Source organism: Papaver somniferum, chromosome 8 (genome assembly GCF_003573695.1).
Source record: "Papaver somniferum cultivar HN1 chromosome 8, ASM357369v1, whole genome shotgun sequence".
In the NCBI taxonomy this organism is placed as follows: domain Eukaryota; kingdom Viridiplantae; phylum Streptophyta; class Magnoliopsida; order Ranunculales; family Papaveraceae; genus Papaver; species Papaver somniferum.
This window is the reverse complement of record NC_039365.1, coordinates 153,624,884-153,640,110: the sequence shown is the minus strand read 5'-3', so window position 1 is coordinate 153,640,110 and position 15,227 is coordinate 153,624,884. Positions and strand designations below refer to the sequence as shown.

At 37.4% G+C, this 15,227-nt stretch overlaps 1 protein-coding gene across 1 annotated transcript; it reads left to right on the top strand.

Moving 5' to 3' along the window:
• The first annotated feature begins 11,210 nt into the window (after positions 1–11,210).
• On the top strand, positions 11,211–12,543 carry LOC113306240. Its single transcript, XM_026555198.1, has 2 exons — positions 11,211–11,730; positions 11,840–12,543. Exons 1-2 carry the CDS (start codon positions 11,211–11,213, stop codon positions 12,541–12,543), a joined length of 1,224 nt encoding a protein of 407 aa, XP_026410983.1.
• The last annotated feature ends 2,684 nt before the right edge of the window (positions 12,544–15,227 follow it).

Genomic DNA, 15,227 nt, shown 5'->3' with positions numbered 1-15,227 from the left:
CAGAATTCGCTTTTTTTCTTTTCTTTGCTTTTTTTTCTTTATGAACTGGGCTTCAAAGTTTTTGGTTTGGGGAAATTAGGGGGAGACCCAAAAAAAAATAATATTTTCGTCCGCAGGCCCACAATTAATTTTGTATACCGTGACATCCATAATTATATGAAATTATTATACGAATCAATACGTAACTGGTTATGCATACTATCTTTTTAGTCATAACTCGTTATGCATACTATCTTTTTCATGGGTATAATTGGCAGCGCAACTTGGACATAACATATCTAAAAATCCGTGCCTTAGAATTTTACAAATTTTATATCGTTGGAAATCTTTTTAAAAGAGCTACGCAACGAGTACAAACAAGAATATCAAATTTTTGTTATTAACGAAAAAATCGGAGGTGATCCTTATTTTAGGGATTTTTTTGAAAACTTGATACTTAACCATTATGCAGTCACCAAAAACGATGCATAACACATTCTGCAGACGCATAACGAATTATGCAACCATTTTTTCGACTGCATAACAAGTTATGTATCTGCATAACAAAGTTATGCATCTATAACAAGTTATGTAACCATTGTTTTGGTTGATTTTAGCCGTACATATAAAAAATTGATGCATAATGCAGTATGCATCCATATTTACGGATGCATATCAGGTTATGCATCTATTTTCTCGATGCATAATGCATTATGTAGCCATATTTTCGGACGCATAACAGGTTATGCAGGTTTTCTGGACTGCATAACAAGTTATGCAACAAATTTTGTAGATGCATAACAGGTTATGCATCCATTTTCACGAATGCATAACATGTTATGCAGACAGTTTCTCGACTGAATGACATGTTATGCAGTCATAACCACATCATCATCTTCTTTCATGTTTCATTAACTCCCACGCAAACCATTATCTTTCAGTTATTCGGGGGCTCTTGGTCAAAATCATGTATTTGCACCATTATCTTCTTTCATGTATTTACACCATCATCTGCAATTAAACCTGCATAACAGGTTATGCAGGTTTTCTGGACTGCATAACAAGTTATGCAACAAATTTTGTAGATGCATAACAGGTTATGCATCCATTTTCACAAATGCATAACATGTTATGCAGACAGTTTCTCGACTGAATGACATGTTATGCAGTCATAACCACATCATCATCTTCTTTCATGTTTCATTAACTCCCACACAAACCATTATCTTTCAGTTATTCGGGAGCTCTTGGACAAAATCATGTATTTACACCATCATCTTCTTTCATGTATTTACACCATCATCTGCAATTAAACCTTCTTCACAACTCATCCATACAATCTATAGCTAACAACATAGACATTTTGCTGTAGCACTCATATCATCACATTCCTCCACCTCTCAATTGAACCCAGTTTTAATCCACATCCAAAAATCCTCCGCAAATCTGTGTTGTTGCTGTTGTTGTAGACCACTGCTGCCTGCAATCACCCATCGAGTCGCTACAGCTTCATTGCATCTTCGACTTGGTCTCTAAAGCACAGAAATGTCGAAGTCTCTCTTCGTTGCTCACTCCAGTCTCCATCAGCAATGTAGTAGAGAAGGACAGACACCATCTTTTTCAACTCCCTGTGTTCACAACGTCTAAAGATCTGTCTAGCACAACCACCAGTGGCTTTGAAGCTCGAGTATTCTCCATTTGTGTCTGCAATTCTGCCCAACAAGTCGACAACCATTGTTTAATCAAGAACAAAAATGGGTAAGAACCCATATCCACGGAATCGATTCAATTAACCAAAGACCCCCAATTTCAGTTCAAAACCAGAATTCCCCAGAATCCCATTTTAGTTTCTGCCAGGTACTGTTGATTTTTCAAATACAAACCTCCAATTTCAGTCCACAGCAAAACCCCAGTTGGCAGCAACAGTGGCATCTATTTCAGCTGGTTTTCTGGCATAACCAAAACTCCACCAAACTCTGTCTATATCCAGAGAACACTCGACGGAAATCAACACCAATTTGTCCTGCAAACACCACCATTACCTTCATAATTTCTCTCTCAATCGAGCACCACACTGAACCCCAACAGATCCATTTCATTTATCCAACAACTCCATATAAAACCTGTTTCAGTTAACTTCAAAAATCCCCAAAATCTGTTGCTTAAACTTCTCGTATATAGCCATGAATCAATGGAAGAAACCCTAAGTCAAATCATCGAACAACACCAGTTCTTCAATCAACAGACCCCAAATTATACCACCTGCAATCAATCCACAAGCAATCACACCCAAATTCAATCGTTGTTGTTGAGAGAATTGAAGCAATTGGCTTGAAATTCAACCCCCAAACACCACAGATCCATTCTCGTCATCGCTGATTCAATCAATCCTTGATGTCTCCATTTCAGTTCAACTGCAGAAGCTCAAAATGATGCTCAGATCCCCTTTCAACCCCCAAATACGAAGATGTTGAGATTTACCCGTGAATTGAAGCTCCAATGAAGAACTGAGACGAAAACAGTAGGGAGATACGAATCGGAGAAGAAGAAGAAAAAAGACTGAAACATAATTTCAGAAATTATGGGTTTGGGAGATATTTTGTCGTAGAAAATGGGTGCGCGCCTGTGTTTTTTTGAGCATGGGTTTCACAGTGGGAAGAATCTGTAAAATGGGTATGTCTCTTGTTTTCACTTTTGGTTTTGGGCTTCATAGGATTCAAATGGAAGCCTATGAGTTGGGCGTAGAGGGGCTTCATATGGATTCCTAATGACCAAAAAATTGGTTATGGGGTATTCTTGATTTAATATCAAATATCTAAAATATCCTTCAACTAAAAATAAAACTTAAAAACTAAAATGAAAACTCATTCTAATTCTAAAATTAGCTCATCTTCTTATAAACTTCATATCCTTCATCAATCTAATCCTTCCCTTTGTTTTTCAATTGAAATCGCTTCATCATCATCGAAAAACCTCAATTCCGGTTATCTAAGTACACTTTTATGTCTTCGTCTTTTTTCAACTGAATTTTTTTAGATTCGAAAAACATATCATTTTTTCTCTTCCAGGTGTTTGAAACGGATCAAATTGATTGAAATCAGGAGAAAAATCAAGGTTGCAGATTCACTTACGGTTAGGTATTTTTAATTTCCTAACCACAAAATTGTTTCCTGGAGCTGTTATAGTTAGCAAACTAAAAACTTTTATAACCGTAAATAAAAAAATAAAAAAATATTGTAGGTGTTACGGTTAGAATCTAACCGTAAATAGGTTTACGGTTGGGTTCGACTCTCCAAGATCCAACCGTAAAAAATCCCAAACTAAAAAGAAACTGAAGTTTTTGAATGAATTTAACCATAAATCTTTTGTTACCTAACTAAACATGTCTTAATTAATATGAAATATTTTATTTACCTAATGTCTAACTTACTTCTTTTAATTACCTAATTTTGTGGATCACAAAACTACCATTGGCTTTTTTATTACCAACCTAACAAACCTGTACTAAATGAATTGATTAAGATGTGTGTATTGCCTGTTAGCCAGTTTTATCTACATTTGAGATAAACATGTATCTTAGAGCAACTTTAGTGTTGAGGTTCTATAATCTCAAATTGGTATCCCATATATAGCTTTTTTTTTTGGCAATTTGGTTTGTGACGTAGCGGGAGAGTGATTGTTATAAGTTCACGCAGTTTAGTTTCAGCCTAAACGTTATTAATAAAACCGCCTCAATCAAACGGATTTTATAAAATCGTTTCATATCAAACGTGATTATAAATTCCTTTTAGAGATCAGAAGTAGTTATAAATTCCTTTTAGAGTTAGAAGTAGTTATAAATTCCTTTTGGAGTTAGAAGTAGTTATATATTCCTTCTAGAAGTTAGAATAGAAGTAGTTATAAATTCCTTCTATAGTTAGAAGTAGTTATAAATTCCTTTTAGAGTGAAAAGTAGTTATAAATTCCTTCTAGAGTTAGAAGTGATTATAAACTCGTATTTTATATGCGGTTTACTAAACGCATTTTTAGGGACCGTCCGCACTACACGGATTTTTAAATGCCTTGTACTTTCCAAACAAAATTAAAAAATGTGTTTAGTGATGGACGTAATTTATAAATGCGTTTCAGTATAGACGGTATTTATAAGAACGTGATGCTATATTCGATAATTGCCAAATACAGTTCTCAAATATGGAAACTTGGTTTGGCAATTTGGCATTTTGGCTACGAATATGACTTTTGACAACCAAGAGTGTGCTTTGTTTTGTTGCCAAATAGCTTTTGGAAACAACGCTGCGGTTGCTCTTACATATTAAGAATTCCATTCCTAAATGGACACGTTGTTCAGAATTCCATTTCTCCAATTGAGATAAATACGTTGGTTACTTAGGTGTTAGGAATTCCATTCCTCCATTAATCTAATTTAATAACTAATACTTCTAGATTAGATAATCCAATTAAATGGTTAACACTAATTAAATGAGGATAAATTTGCCATTATGAAAATATTTTAGATAAGGGGTGAAAAAGCGGGGGTCTAACAACACCACCCAATATTTCGCTTAGCAATCTGTATGGACAAACTCCAACATACTTTTAACAGAATCAACAAGACTCAATCAATTAAAAGTACATCAATGAGTTTATATATCTCTCTCTTGATTTGATTTCCTCAAGCAGAAATTGCGAGTACTAATCAAATACAAGGAATAATTTGGATGGTAACAAAGACCAATATCCAAGGATCAATCAATTACAATCAACAACCAAAAGTTGGATTACTCTGATTGATGATCTAGCGCACAACCTGTATTATTTCAATTATAAAGATAAAACAATATAATGCGGAAACTGAAATAACACAGACACCAGAAATTTTGTTAACGAGGAAACCGCAAATGCAGAAAAACCCCGGGACCTAGTCCAGATTGAACACACACTGTATTAAGCCGCTACAGACACTAGCCTACTCCAAGCTAATTTCGGACTGGACTGTAGTTGAAACCCAATCATTCTCCCACTGATCCAAGGTACAATTGTACTCCCTACGCCTCTGATACCAGAAGGATACTGCGCACTTGATTCCCTTAGCTGATCTCACCCACAACTAAGAGTTGCTACGACCCAAAATCGCAGGCTTTGACAATAAACAAATCTGTCTCACACAGACAAGTCTATCAAAGGATCAATCTGTCCCCCACAGAAAAACCCTAAAGTTTTTGTTCCGTCTTTTGATAATAATCAAGGTGAACAGGAACCAATTGATAATCCGGTCTTATATTCCCGAAGAACAGCCTAGATAAATCAATCACCTCAGAACAATCTTAATCGTATGGTAGCGAAACAAGATGTTGCGGAATCACAAACAATGAGACGAAGATGTTTGTGACTACTTTTTATATCTTTCCTATCAGAGATATTAATCTCAAGCCAATCAATCTGATTGTACTCGTACGATAGAAGATGCAAGATCAGATCACACAACTACGATAAAAGTAGTATCGATCTAGCTTCACATCCCAATGAAGTTGTTAACCTGGTTTTAGAAGAAGAAAACCAAAGGTTAAAGGAGAAACGACTCTAGCACGCAAACTAGTATCACACGTGAAGTGTGGGGATTAATTTTGCGGAGTTGCTAGATATCCCCTTATATAGTCTTTTAAATCAGGGTTTCGCCTTGGTCACAAAGCAAACAATATCCACCGTTAGATGAAAACCTGATTTGGATTCAAGCTAATATTTCTCAACCGTTAGATCGAAAACTTAGTTTGTTATACACAAATGAAATGCACGCTTCTAGGTTTGTTAACCGTACCCAAACGTATACATTTTTGGTTAAAAAATAGTTAACCAAAAGGTTAGCCATATGAGCATTTCATACCAACCATGTTCTTCTTCACCATAACTAGTTCAAATGACTCAAATGAACTAGTTAGAGAGTTTTTCAATTGCAAGGAAATCTTATGTAGTACACAAGATACAATTGAAGAAAAGATGATTTGATTCACTCAAATCTGATCATGAACTTTATAGCCACGGTTTGCAAATTGCATTCCTTAGTCTTTATAAGTTTAAGTTCAGAAATCATCTTCAGATATATAACCTTCTTAAGTTCACACACTAGGTTCGCGGACTTAAGAAACTGGGCAGAGTTTACAAACTCCAGCAGAAAATCTCGGCAAAGAATTTCCGCCGGTTCGCGGACTGGGTTCGCGGACCGGTACTTACACAACAAGTTTTTCAACTCCAGCAGAATTTCTCGGGATACGAAGTTCGGCAGTTCGCGGACTGAGTTCGCGGACTTGGCAACAAGCCATTCTTCCGGTTTCTCTTGATCAACAAAGTTCGCAAACTTTGGTTCAAGCACATATGTGTTTCCACAACAATACTTATGTCCATCATTGGTTATGTAATCTAAACTCTCATTCCAACCATTGAAACATCCTTAGAGGACGTTATATAGTTGTTACACCATTTCTCGTCAAAGCAATTTTCAAAGTGATTGAAACATATCATGACTTTCTCACTAGGTAAAGATAAACATGGTCGAAGCAAAACGCTTACCAACACATATTTCGAGATATAGATAGACGAGGTATACTCGGCTCTAAATACCAAATGTGTATAATCTAAGTCTATATATAGCATACGACTTTTTGTCTTAAGAAGTAGGAGATAGAGTAGATAGACTTTTGAGTGACAGATAAGTTCAAGTCTTCACATACCTTTTAGTTGATGAAGTTCCACCGGTTCCTTGAGTAGTTCTTCTTCTTGTATGATGAATCGCCATGAAGTCCTTGAGCTCAACTACATTTTCTATCCTAGTCCGAGACTTAGCTATAGTAGACTAAAAATCAAGACTTATAGTTTTGATCAATAACATTGACAAACATGCTTGAGATAACAACGAGTGCGAGTTCGACCGAGCAATGCTCTAACAAGGGGTTCTTGAAATTACTAACGGGTGACCTATTTTTGTCCTATTAGTGACACCCATCTATTGGAATGTGACGCCCCAATAATAGGCTTCTTCAAATATCCTAAGTAAAAACCACTAGAAACCTGTTTTGAGGCATGCTCAAATGTTCTGAGGCATGCTCAAATGTTCTGAGGCATACAAAACCATTTTTCTATCTAGGGTGGGTTTATAAGGGGTGTCCTAGCAGTGGGTAGATTACTAAGTTACCCTTGATCATTTTATTATTTACTCACATATCATTCACCTAAAATTAAAACATAAACATAAACAAACCAAAATCCGAAATCATTTATAATCAACAATCAAACCGTTTGGATTTTATTTTCGTTGGTGATCAATTGTTGATTCATAAATCTTTAATCATTGATTAAAAAACAAATATAAATGAGTCGTGTGAAGTGTTTCACAAAGAGATTTAGCTTCAGATCCGCATATTGGAACCCATATCTTTGTTCTTCCTTTTTTTTTGTATGTTTCTGAAGAACAGTTCGGCTGATAAATAAACATGAAAATGATAGCCGAAATTCATTTTGTCAAAAAAAACACACACACTTAGTTCTGCTGTTAAATTTTTCATTCGAATCAGCCGAACCTAAATTCGTCAGTTACAAAGTGAAGTTCAGCTGATAACTTGTCAGCCGAACCTAAAAGAGTGAAGTTCGGTTGATAACTTATCTGTCGAACCTACGTTTTTTTTGAAAATTTTCCTAGGTTCGGCTGTTAACTTTTCAGCCGAACTTAAGCATATTTTCGGAGAAAATAGGTTCGCTGACAAGTTATCAGCATCCAACTCAAAACCAATTGTCAATTGGTTTTGAGTTGGATGCCCGTATTCTAACATGGTATCAGAGAAGGCTATTTGCGACGAGTCATTTGACCGCGCCTTTACTCTGAGTCACCCGATTTAATTGTCTACGTGTTAGACCCAACGAGGCTACACGTGAGGGGGCGTGTTGAGATTATTAGTCCCACATTATCTGGGAAATCTAAGATCCTGCGGTTTATAATCCTAAGGGACACTCCACTCATAGCCAATTGATTTTGAGTTGGATGCCCATATTCTAACATGGTATCAGAGCAGGCTAGTTGCGACGAGTCATTGACCGCGACTTTACTCCGCATCACCTGATTTATTGTCCACGTGTTAGACCCAACGAGGCTACTCGTGAGGGGGCGTGTTGAGGTTATTAGTCCCACATTGTTTGGAAAATCTAAGATCCCGCGGCTTATAATCCCTTAGGGCCTCTCCACTCATTGCCAATTGCCAATTGGTTTTGAGTTGGATGCCCGTATTCTAACATGGTATCAGAGCAGGCTATTTGCGACGAGTCATTTGACCACGCCTTTACTCTGCGTCATCCGATTTAATTGTACACGTGTTAGACCCAACGAGGCTACACGTGAGGGGGCGTGTTGAGATTTTTAGTCCCACATTATCTGGGCAATCTAAGATCCTGCGGTTTATAATCCTAAGGGCCACTCCACTCATAGCCAATTGGTTTTGAGTTGGATGCCCATATTCTAACACTGTAATATTCTACTCTTTTAAATCCTTAAACTAAAAATAGGATCTATTCACAGTCTGGTTTAGTGAGGGTAGAGCCCTTAATAAAATTGGTATTTTATTTATCCAAACCCAGGTGGGTATGAGAAAATTAGGTTTTTAGACCTTTTCCTCTAACTTACCGTGTGAGAAGGGAAAATATATAAGAAAAAGTCTTAGCGAATGGAAACGAGAGAAAAAGCATGTGGCAGTAAAATATCAAACCCATTAATTAGGTTTGGGAGAAAAGATTTAATAAGTAGTGATCGATTGGTAAGTATTTGATTTAGTTATGCTCATTTTCTTTGTGATGATTTTGGCTTAAACTTATGGATATATATCCTTTTCAGTTTATTTTTGTATGATCCTTTAAGGCTTGTTGATTGAGAGAAGTTCTGCCTAACGGATTGATCAAGTTGCTTCCGGAAAGTTGAGGCAAGTTTATTCGATTTCTTGGTCTTGGATAGATGTATAAGTAATAAATAAATATCTCGTAAACTCTAACACGCCTGAATTTATATTCTATCAATTGACCGTGGAATGATCGATATACTATATTTCATTAATGTTTTATATGTGTGACTCAATTAATCTGACTTGCTCTATCTCTTTGATGATATAATAGATACGTAGGATTAAGGTATGCAACATGGACCAGGGTAGTAAGAATTCGTTAGGTACTTGTTGGTAAATTTTTAATGGATCAGAATGTGATAGTTCCCATTGGTTAATCTTATAAATCTAGGAATTTTCTTACACCGTTACTACATATGCGAATGGAAGACCTGATGGGATGGACCGATTGCATCAGTGTGAAAGTGGTTAAAGTGTCTTTGGAATAATGGTTAAGATGTTTTGATTATTTTGTAAATACAATTAGTTAAGTTTTGAGCCTTGATATGCCATACTGAATACTCCAAGCGCTTACATTTAAATGCATCTACAGGGAGCACTAAAGATTAGTGGAGAGGGTTGACTTATTTTTAGACTACTTAGTGGTTAGGAATGAATCCTAATTGTTAGTGGATATCATTATGTAATTATATCAAAAAAAATTTAGCTACGATACATGAGATTTTAGTGGAAATTCTTGTTTACATGTCTTGTATGTCTGACTGCAAACTAGGACTGTTGTGCTTAAAAATTAGCTAGTAGAATTTTGGTGTGTTAGAACGTTGGGATTGAACTTGTTGGAGAAAGTGATAAGTTGTCTAGCCTGTAATATTTGAAGGGCACGTAAGTGCCGTTTATAGCATTGTGGTGAGACTTTTGGTCAGGTGACTTTGTGTAAGTTACTAAAGATAATGAGCTAAATCACATTTCCTATAAATGAGAAGCGGAAATATGGATGCGGATGGGTTTCTAATTAGTACCGTAAAATGTGTACTAAGTACAACCATATAAACATGTATAATGTGGGTGTTAGACGTTGCGGATATGTCCCAGACGTAATTAGTGTGATTGCGGATAGGTTCCGGTATTGCATTGCGGTATAGGTTTAACCGAAATGAGTTCTTTGTGTGGTGCGGATAATGTTTACTGGATATTTAGGCAGTGACTGTTTTACTTGTTATTAATGTGGAATTTTAAATTACTGTGACACTTTAGCTTACAAAATATTTGTATATCATTTTTATATTTTTCCATGATTTGGCGATCGAGTGAACTTGCTTGGAGTTTAACTCCTGTTGATTATTTTTCAGTGTTGTTAGGAATCGTGAAGGAGTTTGATTGATTCCAGTTCCGGTGGATATTCTGAAGATATCCAACTGAGGGTGGACATCTATACTTCTTCTTTTATTTATTTTCGTTATTTAGTTGTAAAGCAGTGGGGATACTTTCTTTTGGGTAGACTTCATGACTATTTTGTTTCGTTAGTTCAACGTTATTTAAGGATGGATTATATTGTTGAAGTCAAGAACACCCTAATTGCTCGACATTGTATTTTTTTTTTAAGAAATAAATTCTCTTCTGCATATTCAATTGTAATGGAACCGCGTTCCTAGTTTTATGTGGGTTATGTACCCCTATGCCGGAAATTAACGACGTACTTTTTATTTAATCATCGGCTGGGGTTATATGGAAAGTAGGGTTGTTACAGTTGGTATCAGATCTTAGGTTAGAGTAACTCTAGGACTTTGAGGGAGTGAGCCTAGTACGTTTCGTTAAGTGTATCCATGGTTTGGATATGCTTTATAAATATTAGCATATTTTCTTTCTTTTCTAAGATTATAATTGACTTTATAAGGGATATCAAGGTGTGGTACTAGAAGACGTACTGGTAATGAAAGAGGTGGTACCGGAAATGGTGGTCCTATTGATGGAGATGAACCACAATTAGGAAATCAGACTGTGAATGTGAATATGGAGCAACTGACCCAGTTAATAGCCCAAGCCGTCGCTGCTGCTGTGAATCAAAATATTGGACAAGTCAACAATCATCAGAACCAATGACTTCCTGCTGAAACTGAGGAGGATAGGTATAGGAAAGTTCAGTTTCAGTTCAATAATTTGAACCCGAAAGAGTTTTCTGGAAAGTCTGATAATCTAATGATAGCTCATGAATGGAAGGATGAGATGGTCAAGATTTTTAGGGCCATAGGACCTTCTTGTACAGAAGTATTTAAGCAGAGATTAGCTACCTTTCATCTCACTGGAGATGCTCATACTTGGTGGACTTAAGCTTCACGTGGCTTGGATCATGCCACCATGACATGGACAGACTTCATTCATATGTTCGATGACAAGTATTTCCCTCATAGTGTTCGAAATGCTAAGGATAGAGAGTTTCTTTCATTTAAGCAAGATAACTTATCTATTACGGAGTATGAGATTGAATACTCAAGATTGCCTATGATTATACCCCACCTAGTAGATACTGAAGAGAAAAATAGACGTCGGTTCGTATATGGTTTGAAAGCCGTGTATCAGAGGCATATTGTTGGAAATCCAATGATTGACACTTATGTTAGGGCTGTTGAATGTGCCAGAGAGCTTAAGCAAGATTTTTTGTCTCATAAGAGGGATGAGGAGTACCTGAAGAAGGAGAGCAAGGTTGATCGTGCATCAAAATATTCGTCGAGTCAACATGGAAGTGGTAAGAACCAGCAGACCCAGAATTTCACTCAACAAGGTGGTCAACCAGGGAAGAAAAGGAAGGGGCATTGGAATCAAGGAAATCGTGGTCAGAAGGATGGAGGCAACGAAAGAGCAGTAGTGTCAGTTGAAGGTGAGGCTGTTGGCGCTAAACCAATTAATTTCTATGGGTTTTGGTTATAGCGGTTGTGAAAGGGGACATAAGGCATCATAATCTACCAAATAGAAAGTTCATACATCAGATAGGCATGAGCAACCAAACACTGGGGTTGCAAACCGTAATGTGCAGCCTCGTGGTCAGGGTCAACTCTTTGTCGTGCAACCTCGTGAGACGGAGAATGCCACTTTGGGAGGTACTTTCTTCATTTTAAGTGAACCTGTTAGTATTTTCTTTGATGCCGGAGCTACTCATTCTTTAGCTTATGCTAAGTTAGTTGGCATGATAAATCTTTTTGTGGTAGTGTGTGATTTTCCTCTATGTGTTGCTACCCCTACTAGTAGTATGGTAGAGTTGAGAAAAAGGGTTGATGCTTGTCCTATTACGATTGGAGATATTGAGAATTTGGCGGATCTTTATGTTTTAGAGATGGTTCCTTGCGATGTAATATTAGGAATGGATTGGTTATCTTCTAATTTTGTGCAATTGGATTGTGCTGAAAGGACAATCACTTTTGCAAAGACGGGTCAATCTAAGGTAGTGGTGCAGACTATATCTCGAAATCTGTTTGTAGAAGCTTTCCTTAGCCATATTGAAGGTGAAGTAGTAGATAATGAGTCTCTGCAGATTGCGAGTATGCCAGTGGTGTCTGATTTTACAGATTTGTTTCGAGAGGTTCCTGGATTACCTCCAAATAGGCAAGTGGAGTTCTGCATCGAACTTCAACTAGGTACGAGACCTATTGCTCGTGCTCCTTATAGAATGGCTCCAAGGAAATGCAGGAATTGAAGTATCAGGTTGACCAACTTTTAAGTCAAGGATTTATTCGACGTAGTTCTTCACCGTGGGGTGCTCCTGTTTTATTTGTAAAAAAGAAAGATAGTTCGTAACGATTGTGTGTTGATTACCGTGAACTAAACAAGGTCACGATAAGGAACAAGTATCCTTTACCTAAGATTAATGATCTATTTGACCAGTTGAAAGAGGCTATATGGTTTTCGAAGATCGACTTGCGATCAGGCTATCATCAGCTTCTTGTAAGAGAACAAGATATTTCCAAGACTGCATTCCTGACTCGTTATGGTTCTTATGAGTTTCTAGTGATGCCTTTTGGGCTTACGAATGCACCAACGGTTTTTATGGACTTGATGAACCAAGTATTTAGAGATTTTCTTGATCGGTTTGTTATTGTTTTTATCGATGATATTCTAGTCTACTCTAAGACTCGGGAACAACACGTGGAATACTTAAACTTAGTGTTGCATACTTTGAGAGAGCATCAGTTGTTTGCAAAGTTCTCGAAATGTGAATTTTGGCAACAATCAGTTAAGTTTTTGGGGCATGTGATATCTGAATCCGGAGTTTCTGTAGACCCTTCCAAGATTGAGGCAATGTTGAGTTGGAAAAAACCTACAACGGTTTCAGAAATTCGAAGTTTTCTTGACTTAGCTGGATATTACCGTCGTTTCATTAAGGATTTTTCTCGAAATTTGGGACCACTTACTAATCTAACTAAGAAGGGAGTATTGTTTGTTTGGGATTCTAAGTGTGAAGACGCTTTTCAGGAGCTTAAGACTAAGGTTACCTCGGCACCAGTTTTGACCTTACCTGAAGAAGGAAAGGAGCTAGTGGGTTGCACAGATGCCTCACTTCTAGGATTGGGATGTGTTTTGATGCAGGAAGGTAAGGTTATTGCTTATGCATCTAGGAAATTGCATGTCCACGAGAAGAATTATCGAACCCATGACTTGGAGTTGGCAGCGGTAGTTTTTGATCTGAAGTTATGGCGTCATTACTTGTATGGCGTGAGATTTGAGCTTTTCATTGATCATAAGAGTCTCAAGTATCTGTTTTCCCAGAAGGATTTGAATATGAGTCAACGTCGATGGATGGAGCTCATCAATGATTACACTTTCGGCTTACAATATCACCCTGGTAAGGCAAATGTTGTAGCTGATGCCTTGAGCCGAAAACCAAGGGGTTTGTTATCGTCCATGATGGTGGAAGAGTGAAAGATGTTGGAGACAATTGTCGAGTTTGACTTAGACGTCAAGAATTCTTCTACGTCGCAGGCATTTGGGTAATATTGTGGTGAAACCTGCACTTATTAGTCGTATCATTCAGGATCAATCCAAGGATGAATGGTGTCCGAAACTACTTGGAGCTGGAGACTTAAGTGAAGATTTTGATGTGGGGATGGATGGTGGGCTTCGGCTTCAAGGTCGGTTATGTGTACCCATGGACGCCTAGTTGAGACATGAGGTATTAGGTGGAGCTCATCGTAGTCGCTACACTATCCATCCTGGAGCTACAAAAATGTATAAGGATTTGCGCAAACAGATTTGGTGGAAAAGTATGAAGCGAGAGATTGCAGAATACGTTTATAAATGCCGAACTTGTCAGTAAGTTAAGATTGAACATCAAAAGCCAGCTGGAGAATTAAAACCACTCCCAATACCAGAATGGAAATGGGAAAATATTTCCATGGATTTTATTGTTGGACTACCGAGATCAAAGAGAGGACATAACTCTATTTGGGTAATAGTGGATCGGTTGACTAAGTCGGCTCACTTCTTACCAGTGCATACTACTTACAACGTGGATAAATTATGCAAGCTCTATGTAGAGAAGATTGTGGTATTGCATGGAACGCCAGTCTCAATTGTTTCTGATAGGGGTGCTCAATTCACTTCCAAATTTTGGAGAAGCTTTCAGCAAGCTTTGGGTTCAGATTTGGATTTTAGTACTTCATTTCATCCTCAGACTGATGATCAAACATATAGAGTTAATCAAATATTGGAGGATATGCTTATAGCGTGTGTGCTAGATTTCCAAGGAAATTGGGATGATTATTTACCATGGGCAGAATTTGCTTACAATAATATTTATCAGTCGAGCATTGGTATGGCTCCTTCTGAAGCTCTTTATGTAAGACCTTGTCGTTCACCAGTGTGTTGGGTAGAAGTGGGTGAAAAGAGATTTTTGGGGCCTGATTTGGTTCAGCTCACTACGAAGAAGATCCTAGTGGTTAAGGATTGTCTTCGTAAAGCTCAGAGTAGACAGAAAAGTTATGCAGATAGGAAGCGTCGATCATTACCTCTTGAAGTCGTAGATGAGGTATTACTCAAGGTGTCTCCTATGAAACGAGTAATGAGGTTTGGGAAGAAAGGTAAATTGGCTCCTAGATTTATTGTACCTTTCCTTATAATTGAGAAGATTGGAAATGTGGCATACCAGCTGGAGTTACCACCTCAGTTGTCTGGAGTGCACAACGTCTTTCATGTTTCTATGCTACGCAGACACTTAAGAGATGAAGAGCGAGCTCAAAAAGCCGACCTTAGTGAGTTGGTTGTGAAACCGAATTTTACTTATGAAGACAAGGCGATTTGTATTGTAGATCGACAAGTAAGACAACTTCGGTCTCGAGCGATACCATTTATCAAGGTGCAATGGAATCCAAAGGACGAGCGAGA